The following is a 14,618-nucleotide window of genomic DNA, read 5'->3' on the forward strand; positions in this document are numbered from 1 at the left end:
ATGTGTTTAAACGAAACGTATAGTAAAGTCCGTGTAGGTAAACATTTGTCTGATAAATTTCCTATCCAGAATGGTCTAAAACAAGGAGATGCTTTATTGCCACTCCTTTTCAACGTTGCCTTAGAATATGCAATCAGAAAGGTCCAGGGAAGCCAGGTGGGACTGAAACTAAACAGGACACATCAGCTGTTGGTTTACGCTGATCATGTGAATCTACTGGGTGATAATGTAGATACCATAAAGGAAAACACACAAACTTTAATTGACACAAGTAAAGAGGGTGGTCTAGAAGTAAACACAGAGAAAACTAAGTATATGTTACTGTCTCATCACCAAAATGCAGGGCAAAATCATAACATAAAGATAGGAAACAGATGTTTTGAAAATGTCGCACAGTTCAGATATTTGGGAACAACGATAACAGATCGAAACCTGATTCAGGAGGAAATTAAGAGGAGACTGAACTCGGGTAATGCTTGCTACCATTCAGTCCAGAAACTTTTGTCTTCTCGTCCAGAAAGAGACCACAGGGAAGACCAAGGCGTAGGTGGGTGACAATATTAGAATGGATCTTAGAGAGATAGGATGGGATGGTATGAATTGGATAATCTGGCTCAGGATAGGGACCAGTGGAGGGCTCTTGTGAACACAGTGATGAACCTTCGGGTTCCATAAAATGATGGGAAATTCTTGAACAGCTGCAGGTTTGGTGGCTCCTCCAGAAGGGCTCAGCTCCATGAGTAAGTAAGTAAGCAAATGCAGATGAATTTATCACCAAGCAGCCTAGGCATTTCTGTGCCAGAACTCGGCTGTCTGGGAGTTCAAATTCACACAGGCCACTTCTTACAAACTTAGGAAAATGTTGCTATACACTATGAAATGAATCCATCATCAGAGTATAAGTTGGCAACCATCTGTAAGACTACATGACATCATAACACAGGAGACCAAAATCTAAAAACATACATACAGACTGGCAAAGATGATGAGATGGCCTTGGATTTGACTGGCAAAATGTTCATGCCAAATTTTGTGAAAACCAGCCACCCCATTTAAATGCTGAAAGGGAACACAGAAATGAACAAACAGAATGGTTAGCCTAGTTTATTTTCCTTAAGAAAGAAAATATTTCTTGTACAAAATTAAATACTGAATTTTAATACAAAATCTGATGACACAGTTCATAATAATAAGTATAATTTTCTGGGGTAATGCGTCTAACAGTATCAATGTCGTTAGGATACAAAAGCAGATAATTAGAGTTATTATGAATGCAAAAACTAGAGACTCCTGTAGGGATCTATTTAAAAAATTAAATATATTGCCAATGTATTCACAATATATACATATTGTGAATACACTTGATAATACTGTTTGTCATAAAAAATAAAGATCTGTACAAATTGAATCATGAGATTCATAGCTTCAATACTAGACATAGCACAAACTTGCACCTTCCTACATCACATTTGACAGTTTTCAAAAAAGGACCCTACTACTCTAGTATCAGAGCTTATAATCATCATCTTCCAACTCATATAAGAGGTCTGAGTAATGAAATGAAACTATTCAAACGGATGCTAAAAAGGTTTCTTCTTTCCAATTCATTTTATTCCTTGGACGAATATTTTAACTGTAAAGTAAACTGAACAGCTGGACTATACTCCCTACTAAGTAAACTTTTTTATGATACTTATAATCTGCTCATATATGTCCTGGGTATTAAGTGTGCAAGCATCTATGACCTGTTTGTTGTCTTGGTATTGTTTGTAAGTAATAATTGATGTAATGTCCTAATAAATAATCTGCTTTTAGATATTAGAACAATGTTTGAGATACTGTATTGTGGAGATGAATTACTGATGTATTCATATTCGTATCTTGTTAATGTGATGCTACTTGTCTGGTTTTGTCTGTGACTAATTCCAAATCTACTGGTCATTACTGTAACACTAAGGATCAACGGAATGTTTAAATAAATTGAATTGAATTGAATCAACCATAAGGAACAACTAGTCGCAGCCACCCTCAGTTATGCAAGTGCTTACCTGTTTTAATGCTCAACTGAATCTTGATTTTATAATAAGTAAATAAAACTGAAATATGCATTCAGTCCAAGTAAACCTATCTACTACAGACCATGCAGTCCAGTGGCCAGGATTACTACTGACAATAATTTAAACGCTCTATATCAAATCATGCAGAACTGTACAAACCTAAATCACAAGCCTACCTGAGTTTTCCAATGCCTATAGGTGAATACAAAAGCATTATGTCTTCATACGTATGATTGCTTGTAACGTGGATCAGGTCTCGAAGACGATTATTGAGAAAATTGTATTGTACCACAGGGAGATACTCCATCTTAGAAGTCACTCTGGAACAGAAACCTACGTTTAAATTATCTTATTGGAATCTTGAGGAATCCTCATGTCCAATAGTCTCTTCAACTGCTGCTGTTTCTTTAAGGTAGGTGAACTTCTGCCTGTCTGCTGTGTGCTTTCTTGTTTCACATGAAGGTCATGCTACAGGCACCAGGTTTTATCTCAAAGAGTAATAGCACAGAATGTGCTGCAGTTCACATTTTCACAACTGCTTTGCTGTCAGCAGCTCTTGAGCTTGTGGATCTGCTACTACTTTCACAACCATCTGTACTGACTTTTCTGCATTAGAATTCTGTACACCATCCAGCTATACTCAGAAAAACTCATAACATATTTGCCACGAACTGCACACAATGAAAACACGGTCTGTTCCATTACTGTCTGAGACAGAACATGATGCCTATAATATGATATGAAACAGCAAAGCATACAGCTGACAGGCACAAGTTTACCTACCATAAAGAAAGATTCAAAAACAAATACAACAAAAATTATCTGGCTTTTCTTATGCTAAACATAGTTTATATGAGAAAGGGCTATGATAATGTAAAACATTATCTAGAAATATATACAGATTTATACATTTTCAGCATCCCTGAACATGGAAAGAAGTTTTTGGTATGCCATCTGTCTGTGGGCTGTATGTATGGATGTGTGCCTCATTAGTGACCTGGTGACCGACCAGATGGACAGATTTTATTCAAGAGTTTATCTGTAATACGTCACCGCCCAGGAAATATGAGTATTGCAGCAACAGAGTTTCGTGTAGAAACATATTTATAGAGTTAAATATTTTATCATTTGCATCATAATATATATTTTCGTTGTATTTGTATTGCAAAATAAAGTTCTTTTCCCCCAAACATTGATTCTCATACTATTGATACTAGACAAAGACAAGATTTGTATCTACCTCAAGCTAATTTAAATATTTATCAAAATGGAGTTTATTATGAGGATATAAAAATATTCAATAAATTTCCCATAGAGATCAAGAACACATCTAATAATTTTAAAAATTTAAGGTTGTATTAAGGCATTTCTTGAACACTCATGTGTTTTATACTGTGGATGAATATCTAAATAGATAATTTTTATTGTTGTTGTATCACTGTATTGTCTAGTTGTGTAATATTTATGTATGTATTCTGTGCTCTATTTTATTTTATGACACATTCTATATCCATCTTTGGATCTCTTGAACTTATAATAAATACAAAGACGATACAGAAACAGGGACTGTTCAGATGGGTCATGAAATACATAATGGTGATTTTCTCCAAAACTACTGGAACGATTTTGATTGCAGTTTGGTAATTTGTGGAGTTCATCTCCCTGAATAAGAATGAACATGTAATATTTACAGAAAAGTAATGGTATATGCATTATTGGCCCAAATGTGAAATGCTGACTTTGTCAAAACTGCCTTTACATTCAGAAGGATTGTTCTGTAATCAGAAACCAACAGTGATCTACAAAGTAATAATCAGTTTCATTTCCAAGGAAATCAAAGTCAGTCATCTGAGAGAAAGTATGTGCAATTTCTTGGCACAGGCTGCATATGGGATTTGTTTCACAGGAGCAAAATGTTAACCAACACAGTCACAAAAATGCTTTGCACCACTTCTGTTACAGCAGTTGTTGCCATCAGCTTGAATCATGATTGACGCAAAAGTGAGCTTTTCCTCATGATGACATGAGGCCAAACAACACATTGTTTACTCAGGAATTCCTGGCAAGATAAGAAGTCAACTGTTTTACCATGCACACCAGCAGTTAAAATATTTTTGAAAATCTTGTGGCCAACAAATATTTTTCCACCACAAAAGGTGGGTCAGTATTTTCAGGTACCTTGCTTCAGAATGGCATGGAAAACTCAAATATAACAGAGAGATCTTTACGTCTTCAGACGTGGTAGCCACTGCCGCTTTCCCATAAGCAACTGAGAATGCCAGAGCTTCAAAAGCCAACCCTCAAACACAGAGTGAGTAATTAGTCACCAGAGAAAATTTTTCAGTTGCCATTGGAGATAGTGACCATACTGTTCTGCCCTTATTAGCCACAAGAAATTACATGCAACTTTTATTTTATGAGTTAAATTAGCACTGAAAGCCACTGTTACACTGATACTAGAGACAGCAAAATAGCAGTAATAGAGCAACTACATACAAGGTGGTTCAAATATGACCGGGACTGATTTTTTTTTAAACCAAAATTGCCAAACACCTACTTGCACATTCAGTCTTCAATGTACTCCCCTCTGGAGTCAACACATTTTTTTACAACGTTCTGGAAGCATCCTGATGCCCTTTTCAAAAAAGTCTTGTGGTTGGTGGCGTATCCACTCCCAAACAGTCTGGATGACTGCGTCATTGTCCACAAACCGCATGTCTTGCAAGTCTGATTTGAGCCTTCCGAACAGGTAGAAATCATTTGTGCCAAATCGGGACTATACGGCAGATGTGTCAGAAGGTTCCATTTCAATTTCGGAGGGTTTCCATTGTTGTTTTGGACGTATGGGGGTGTGCATTGTCTTGAAGGAAGGCTACCTGCTTTCCACCTCTCTTCCGCTTGGATCGGATCTTTTCCTTCATGTCTGTTGCCAGGAGGTCTGAGTAATAAGCTGCATTGATTGTTCTGGCATCTGTCAGAAAGTCTGCATGGATAACCCCGTCAGTCCCAGAAGAACATTGCCATCACTTTTCCTGCCGAACAGCTCCTCCGCGCTCTCTTGGGTTTGGGAGAACTGGTATGCCGCCACTCGCGTGATGATTGCTGGGACTCAGGAATAAAGTAGTGCACCCACGTTTCATCGGTGGTCACTACAGACTTAAAAAATGCACCACCTTCGACTTCAAACTGCTGTAAGAGACGACTGGCAACTTGCATGCACACCATTTTGTTCATGCCCGTCAAAGTGCGTGGTACCCACCATGCATTCACCTTGCGATAGTGCAGGTGGTATTTCACAATGTCTTCTACACTACCAACACTGATGGACAGCATTGCTCCAAGTTCCTTGATAGTGATGCGCCTATTCTCACGAATAAGTGCGTCTGCACGATCAATGTTTGGCTCGGTGACAGATGTTCGCAGCTGACGATTGTGCGGTCCATTCTCCACACGCTCTCTGAAGCACTTACACCACTCAAACACACGGGTCCGTGAGAGACACTCTTCCCTATACTGTTGTTGGAGTCTGTGGTGAATTTCAGCGGACGGGACGTTTTCGCCAACGAGGAATTTGAACACAATGCGTTATTCCAAGCTCCATGATACCTTCTGTACGCTCATCCCTCTAGAAACTCCCAGACAGCACTGAACAGGTTCTAACCCTAACAGGAGGGAGAGTGGAGGTTGTGACTACAATCTCTCAAGGTTGCACAGCTGCTGCACAGTGCAGCTTGTTTACAAAAAAATCAGTCCCAGTGATATTTGAACCACCTAGTAACTTTCCCCTTCTCTTTCCCACCAAAATAGAAAACCCATCTAGGGCTATACCAAATACCTTAAAAAATGCCAACAGTGATAAATCAGCTGATACGGAACACTTCAAAGTCAGAGATGAACAGTAAAAGAATGCAAGTATGGTGCATCAACTTTTACACTATCATTCCTTAAACTTAATAAACATGGTATGAAGTACATACATGAGTAATCGTGCAATTTCAGGTGGCAGGTGACTTGTTGGCAGACTGATATCATCAGTGAGAATGTTGAATGTAACACGGGACTTGAGGTGAGTTACCCGCTGCAACCGTTCATCTGGCTTGTCTTGTGTTGATAACTGGTCCTATTATGCAAAGAATTAATTTCAATTCAAATGATCTTCTATGTGTAAGACAAATATGCAAACTCTTGCCTCTTATGCAAGTTTACTACTACGATCATTATTATATATTAACCTTTATCACCCACGTGTCTCACAAATGTACAAATATAACATGCAAACACAGCACTCATAACATAAACCCCTGATGATGGCAACAAACTCCACACTAACACACATAATCACCTCAGAAACTATTGCCATGAAAGCTTAAAATCGTGTATTTTGTAAGGTTGGTTGGAGGACTGGCTAAAAGCTAGGCCTCTATCTGCACATGCCAACACAACAGAGAGAAATATGGACATACATCCATGTTTTTAGTACTATTTAACTTCCAATTCCAGTCAATGTTATCTTCATACATTGTGGAGAAATAAATGTTACTGGTATCTTCTGTTTGATTCACACTGAAAGCAAAACAGTCTCTCTAGCTTAAAGGTTCTTTTAAATTACTGAAAATCCATACTTGTACTCTTACTTTAGTGTATTTGTATAAATGTTGTGGTTTAATGAAACAATAACCGTTAAACAGAACAGTAACTGCTGCTTGTAACTGAACAATGAAACTACTGTCGTCTTAAAGCTCCTCATATTCATGCTCTGCTGTCCTGTACATATGAACAGGTATGTCACATACTTTCTTCAGTTCATTGCGGTCCCCTCCTTCTAGAAGTCTGAAGGTGGCTGCCTCAGGAACATGATACTGAGTCAGTCTGATTCTTGTATACACCGTCACTGGGTCCTGCCTCAGCTTCCAAAAGTCCCAGTTATGAGCATCTGGTTGATGTTCTCGGCGGGGTAATGTGAACAGGTGTAGATACAGGCTCCCATTTTGTCTTGTGGCATGAGGAATCGAAACAGTCAGTGTCCTGAAACAACAAAGGATGTATGCTCATTGCTCGGTCACCAGCAGACACTTTTATACAAACAAGTTAGCTAAGCAGCATTAGTCATGGAATTTTAAGATGCTAACTCACTTACGCAAAACATATGCTTGAGAGTGTAAGGGTTAATTGAATCAGGGAGTACAGTGGATAAACTAACTGGATACAGTGCAAGGGTTGCATACACCTAGTCTTCTGATTGTATGTAGGGCAGTCAAAAAGTTCCCGGAATTCCCCTGCAGACGGAGAACGAGTGATAGGATAGCACACACACTGTTGTGGTGGGGAGCTCAGCATGTCTGCTCGCAGGTGTTAACAGGTTTGGACAGGTTTCAGTGTGCAGTGTAGTTACTGTTCTGTTTGAATTAGACGTAAGCGTTGGTCATTCGGTGCAATGTCACAGTTCGAACAGCGTGCGAACATCAAGTTCATGTGCAAATTGGGAAAATCTGCTTCAGAGATGCAATCGGCTCTGCAGCAAGTTTACGGTGATACTGCACTATAGAAATCCGAAATTTACAACTGGTTTTCCTGGTTTAAGAGTGGGCAGGAGACGTTAGAGGATGACCAGTGCAGCAGGTGACCTTCGACATCCAGAACCGAAGAAATAATTGAAAAAGTGTGACGACTTATTCGATGAGATCAAAGAATTACCATCGTGGAGTTGGAGCAAGAAGTTGGTATCTCTCACGAATCCATTCATGCCATTTTGTCTGATGATTTGAAGATGAGACGCGTCAGTGTGAAGTTTGTTTCGAGGCAGCTGACCACGTATCAGATGGAATGTCGCATGATGGTCGCTGGCGATTTGTTTGACAGAAGTATGAAGGACCCGACGTTTCTCAAAAAGATCGTCACAGGTGATGAGTCATTGGTGTTCGCCTACGACCCGGAGACGAAGATGCAGTCATCAGAGTAGCACACAGCGTCGTCTCCCCGGCCAAAAAAAATCATGCCTCGTCAGATCCAAAGACAAAGTGATGCTCATTGCATTCTTTGACATCGACGCTTTTGGTGCACCATGAGTTCGTACCGCCTGGACAGACAGTTACTGGACATTTCTACATGCAAGTTTTGCAAAGGTTGCGCGATGCGGTTCGGAGGAAGCAGCGCGACAAATGGCAGGGACAGTGGTTTCTACATCACGATAACGCACCAAGCCACACATCACTTGTTGTGCAGCAATTCCTCGCCAAGAAAAACATTCCTGTCATCACTCAACCACCGTACTCTACGGATCTCGCTCCGAGTGATTTTGGCTCTTCCCTACTCTGAAAATGGGCAAGGGGACACTTTTCGCAACCATGGAGGGCATCAAATCGAATGCAACGGAAGATTCCAAAAGAAGCCTTCCACCACTGCTTCCAACAATGGCAGGATCGATGAAGCAAGTGTGTGTGCGTGCAATGGTCATACTTTGAAGGTGATTAGGTAAGCGTTGCCATATATCCTACCATTAGAGTGCTATACCACCATTCCAGGAACTTTCTGACTACCCCTTGTATTCTTCAGAGAACCTAATAAGCCTCGTTTCCCTATTTTGTGTTTGGAGAAGCATTTGGGTGCCCACATGTACATTTGTATAAGTATGTGCACTTCATACTTCATTTTTCATTCTTGCTTCACAAAGTTTTGCCTGTGGTTCTGTATGGTGTGAAACTTTGTCTCTCACATTAAGGGAGGAAAACAGACTAAGGGCATTTGGGAACAGGGGCTGTGGTGAATATTTGCATTGAAAGGGAGAAGTGGCAGGAAGTTGGAGAAAACTGCATAATGAGGTGCTTCATAGCTTGTACGCTTCTCCAAGTATAATCAAAATGATCAAATCCAAGAGGATGAGGTGGCAGGGCATGTAGCATGAATGAGGAGAAGAGGAAAGCATATAGGATACTGGTGGGAAAGCCAGAAGAAAAAAGACCACCAGGAAGACCAAGAGGTAGTTTGGTGGATAATATTAAAATCGGTCTTTGACGGATAAGATGGGATGGTGTGGAGTGGGTTGATCTGCCTCAGGATAAGGACAAGTGGAGGGCTCTTGTGAACATGGTAATGAACTGTTGGGTTCCATAATATGTTGGAAAGTTCTTGAGTAGTTCAAAAACTGGAGGCTTCTCAAGAAGGGTTCAGCTATATGAAGTTAGTTCAGTTAGTACTCTTCAGAAAAGCGCCTTCATGTAGTGGGAAGTCATCTCTGACCCGCAATACACACACCTACATGTGTCATCTAAAACTACTAAATGGCTTTTCATGAAATACAGTACTTGGAATGGGGACCTACACTAAAAATTGTTATTCAAATCTAACTTTGGTTCTTATTGGTCCGGTAAAATTCCCAGTTCACATGAGGCTCAAACGAAACTTTACTGATTTTATCAAAAAGTGGCTCATAAGAGTTTGCTGTGCATGTGTGTGTGTTCAGCAGCTGGAATTATAAACTAATGCAAATAACCACATTTATTGTGATAAGCTAAAATATTTTAAGGATTTACTCTGATGAGAGCTCAAAAAAGTATTTATGCTTTTATGCAGTGAGTGAATGGGTTTACAGGCATTTCAGCATCGACTGCTATATACACCTGGACGGTAATCCAGCAAAAGAAAATCCTAAACACAGTGTAAAATTAAACATTTGTTACACTGTAGAGTGGTCCAACTAACAGTGTGTACATACAATTACTGGCATTTTGGACTTTACCCATCATCCTGTCTTTATTCAACACAGCATTGAGACTGCTCTCTACCTCCAGCCTCAAGTAAAGAAGCATACTCACTTGGGACAAACTATAAACCGATGAATACCACTGTGTTAAAAGCGGACTATAATTGGGCCAGTCAGAACATAAAAAACAACAAGATAAAAATGACTGAAGCAGGAAAACAAAACATAGCTGATTACATAAATCTGCCTAAACCAGAATCATGAAGGAATACCTAATGCTACATAACATGTCATTAAGATGGAAGATTTAGCATCATCATAATGTGGGCATTCCCACAGGATGTGTAAAATGGTAAGGGGAACACCTAACTGTATACAAACAGGTGTCAGTTTGCTTCACAGCAAATGGCCATGTTTCAGACAAACATGACCATCAAAAGATGTGTAAGAGAATTTCTTCCTTCCTCATGCTGTTAAAAGATGACTGTCACACATCAAAGGATTGCTTTGCTGCCTGCAGTCATCTTACCAGAAAAAATTAATATCAAGAACAAGGTAAGTGCAAACATTATTAATCCTCCAATCAAGGCTGCCTTTTCAAACAGCTGCTTGCAGGCCTCACTGTTCAGCAGGCATGTATGGCCAGGCAGTCAGCAAAATAACACGAACATTCCTGCCTATCAATGGTGGACATGTGGTGCAGAATTTCGACAGTAATGGGTGGTTGGGTGTGTAATTATGGAGACTGCAAGACAAGTTGGGAGTCTGGGCAGAGGAACTGATACTGATGAAGTTGCTAATGCATATACAGAAGAACTCAGTACATGACAAAGAGTTCAGATATACACATGCTGTTAAAACTGTGGACCCAACAGAAGACCTGGCATTTATACATGAAGGTGCAAACAGGCAAACCTTAAAAAATCATTTCACTGCTTACTTTGAAGAAGGATGATTGTAATCAAAATCTGGCTGGACACTAACTAGAACCACTTCCTTGTTTAGTGTAGGAACTGGCTTCACTGAAGTAAACAGCACCAACTGAAACATGTTAATATCAGTTCATCAACAGCTAGAAAACTACAATTAACTAACAGCTTATTTAAGTGAATAGTTTGCTGTGTAGAGACAGCCATAATTAAAGTATAATAAAATCACTACACAGAAACATAATGGGATATATGCAGTACATATAATTCATCTATCGCCAGCATGTTTGCTGTAATGTCTGTTGGTTTGCCATTATGACATTTCCACAGAAACCAAATGCAAAACGAACATCAATTAAGTATAAACACAGCCACAGCATGGTGTAAATAATTTGCAATGTTTCAGTTGGTATTACAGAGTCATCAGTCAGTATAAATGTCAAAAAAGGTACCCCTAGACTAGTGTTACTATGTGCATTCTATTAAGGTGCATTTCCAAAACTTTTTAAGTTCACTCAAGACCTGTAATATATAAGAATGGATTCATGGAAGGGCTACCAGTGGAAACAATAGCTTGTGTTGGGAATTTTTACATCTTCCCATTGAAATTTCACAGGTGTGACTAATAGCTGTGGGTTCTAGATTTGACAATTGGATTTACTGGATATCTCTATTACAATTACAATTGATTATAACAATTCACACACTGAACTCCTTCTTGATAACGGTTTTATCACTGTATTTTTTTTGCTTCTCAGACTGTCCTCTAATCTACTCAGTACAACTGACTCATTCCTGCAAATCAATTACGTGTCCTTTCACAGAACACCATTTCTTACAGTTCCTCTGTTATCTGTGTATCCATTGCCACAGCAATTCGTTGCTGTGAGAACAATGTTTACCTAGCCGTTGTCCAGCAATTCATTGGCAGCGTAACACTTGGAACATGTTTGGCCAACCATTACCTAGTAATGGCCGTCTTTTCTGACTTTCAGGTGTCATGTCACATAAGACCATTCATCCCGAAGAGCCTAGCAGTGTATCACCATTCCTTCCTTCTGAGGTTTCTGCTTGTGACGTTTTCCTGTAGCTTGGTTCCTCCTGCTGCAGCAACTATTCTCCAATTGCTACCACCGCTAGCTTCTTAAGTGTGCTCATCCCAAAAGGCTCTCTGTATACAAACATTAACCTTTTTCTGTCCTTTTTCATTCCGACTGGGGCAAAACTATACTGAGTGGCCGGTGCTCCCACATTTCCAGCTCTCGTGTGTGGCCTCTTTTTCTGCTTCAGAGGGGGTCAACCACTCCACAAGGTCCAATCCTTGAGTGTCTGCAAGCTAACAGAAGATCTGGCAATTAGCCTTGCCATCTCCAATCCAGTGGTTTTCTTGTAGATCTTGGAGAATTCCCTCTTGCTTTGTAGCCACTATCGCATTCGTCTGTTCCTTATGCCACAGTTGTGTTTTTTCAAAGTCCCTCATCTGTCCTCGTCTCTAGTCTGAATTTTCCTGACATTTCCCTTGCACCATGCCACTTTTGCATGGTAGGCCATTTCATGCCAGCAGCAGCCAATTTCCTCCAGGCTCCACAATTTACCTGGGTCCATTCCTTTGGTTTCTGGTGGCACTCTGCAGCCAGATTTTGGCCACAATGCCGCTTCTTAAGTCCTCCAACAGATTTCACTATGACCTGTTCCTTAGAGATGTCTTGATCTTCTGCCTCAGACTGCATTTCCTCTGGATTTGCCTTCAAATCCGTGGCCTCAGTCTTTTCAAGGCGGGCCATTATCCTTTCCTGAAGGGCATCCGTCCAAAAGAAGAGAATGTCTCACAAAACTTCGAACTTCTCGTCAGTGTCCCCTATCCAGGAGATGAGGGAAGCCATTTGGGCTTTCATCTCATCTTTCAGATGTTCCTGGTCGGCTCTTATTTTTTATTTCCTTTCTCCTCAGTCAGCTTCCCTTCCTCCCTTTCTTTGTTTTCAGGCAGCTTTTATGTCTCCTTTCATGGATTTCATGTTGGCATCTATTTTTTCTAGCATTTCTTCTTGGTCAGCTTTTCTACTGGCTTCCAATCTTGCCATCATTTCTTTAATAGCTTTTAGGAGTTCCAGTTTGTATATATGCATTTCCATTGATGCCATTTATAATCTAATAATTTGGTCCAATCGATCAAATCCAACCAATTCTGACAGCAAAACGTTATGAATTTGAGGTCATAACCACTTTCTGACACAAAACTGTCACATGTATGGGGTTGCGTGACTAATAGTTGTGGGTTTTAGATTTGATTTATTGGATGTCTCTATTACAATTACACTTGATTATAGCAGTTCACACATTTAACTCCTTCCCCATAAAGAACCTCTCACTGTATTTTTTCTACTTCTTGGACTGCTCTCTGGCCTTTAGTCTTCTACTACTCAGTACAACTGACTCATTCCTGCAAATCAATTAAGTGTCCTTTCACGACCCAGTGTGGACCACAGACAGAACACCATTTATGTTCCTCTATTCCGTGTACCCATTGCCACAGTAATTTGTTGATGCGGGAACAATGTTTACCTAACCGTTGTCCAGCAACAGACATGCATTTGTTGATAGTATAACACTCGGAACGTGTTTAGCCAACCGTTACCTAGCAATGGCCGTCTTTTCTGACTTCACTATTCCGGCTTTCAGGCGTCATGTTACAATATAATATTCATGTTGTAGGAACTTTTCATGAAATCTTGCACCACTGCAAAGGAAAAAAAACAATGGATCATACAAGAAAATTAAAATACTGTCTTCAGGACTTACATAAATACCATTGTGCTACCAAGTGGAAACTTCAGAGAATGAAGCCTAAATACCTCAGGTGTACTAAGAAGGGTCTCCTCCACAACCGTTATGGTAGATGCCTCTCAAATATGATTGGGATTACAATAAGTGAGCTGACATATTTGACATATGTACTTATATGTAAAAATGAATTCTTCTTCATGCCAAGAACACTTGCCCATTTTACAGGTGATATACTTAATTACTTACTCATGGAGCTGAGCCCTTCTAGAGGAGCTGCCAATTCTGCAGCTACTCAAGAATTTCCCAGAATTTTATGGAACCCGAAGGTTCATCACTGTGTTCACAAGAGCCCTCCACTGGTCCCTATCCTGAGCCAGATCTATCCAATCCATACCATCCCATCCTATCTTTCTAAGATCCATTCTAATATTGTCCACCCACCTATGCCTTGGCCTTCCCTGTGGTCTCTTTCCTTCCAGCTTTCCCACCAATATCCTACACACATTCCTCTTCTCCCCCATTCGTGCAACATGACCTGCCCACCTCATCCTCCTTGACATGATCATTCTACTTATACTTGGAGAAGAGTACAACTTATGAAGCTCCTCATTATGCTGTTTTCTCCAACCTCCTGTCACTTCATCTCTCTTTCGTCCAAATATTCTCCTCAACACCCTGTTCTCAAACACCCTCAGTCTATGTTCCTCCCTTAAAGTCAGAGACCAAGGTTCACACCCATACAGAACCAGAGGCAAAATTATAGTTTTGTATATTCTAATTTTTATGTTTTTGGACAACAGACGAGAAGACAAAAGGTTCTGGACTGAATGGTAGCAAGCATTACCCGAGTTCAATCTCCTCTTAATTTACTCCTGAATCAGGTTTTCATTTGTTATAGACGTTCCCAAATATCTGAACTGTGCCACATTTTCAAAACATCTGTTTCCTATCTTTATGTCATGATTTTGCCCTGCATTTTGGAGATGAGACAGTAACATATACTTAGTTTTCTCTGAGTTTACTTCTAGACCAACCTCTTTACTTGCGTCAAATAAAGTTTGTGTGTTTTTCTTTATGGTATCTACATCATCGGCATAGACCAACAGCTGATGTGTCCCGTTTAATTTCAGTCCCACGTGGTGTCCCTGG

General features: G+C 40.0%; 1 protein-coding gene across 1 annotated transcript in view; it reads right to left on the bottom strand.

The window, feature by feature from the left end:
• LOC111869198 (cleft lip and palate transmembrane protein 1-like protein) overlaps window positions 1-14,618 on the bottom strand; it is a 53,011-nt gene that overhangs the window by 24,996 nt on the left and 13,397 nt on the right. The window contains exons 2-5 of the mRNA XM_023860499.2: window positions 10,697-10,797; window positions 6,851-7,082; window positions 6,035-6,177; window positions 2,234-2,377 (exon numbers count right to left, since the gene is read on the bottom strand). Coding sequence (XP_023716267.1) covers window positions 2,234-2,377; window positions 6,035-6,177; window positions 6,851-7,082; window positions 10,697-10,797 — 620 coding nt within the window. The remainder of the gene's footprint in view (window positions 1-2,233; window positions 2,378-6,034; window positions 6,178-6,850; window positions 7,083-10,696; window positions 10,798-14,618) is intronic.

Source organism: Cryptotermes secundus, unplaced genomic scaffold, assembly GCF_002891405.2.
Source record: "Cryptotermes secundus unplaced genomic scaffold, Csec_1.0 scaffold1940, whole genome shotgun sequence".
Taxonomy (NCBI): domain Eukaryota; kingdom Metazoa; phylum Arthropoda; class Insecta; order Blattodea; family Kalotermitidae; genus Cryptotermes; species Cryptotermes secundus.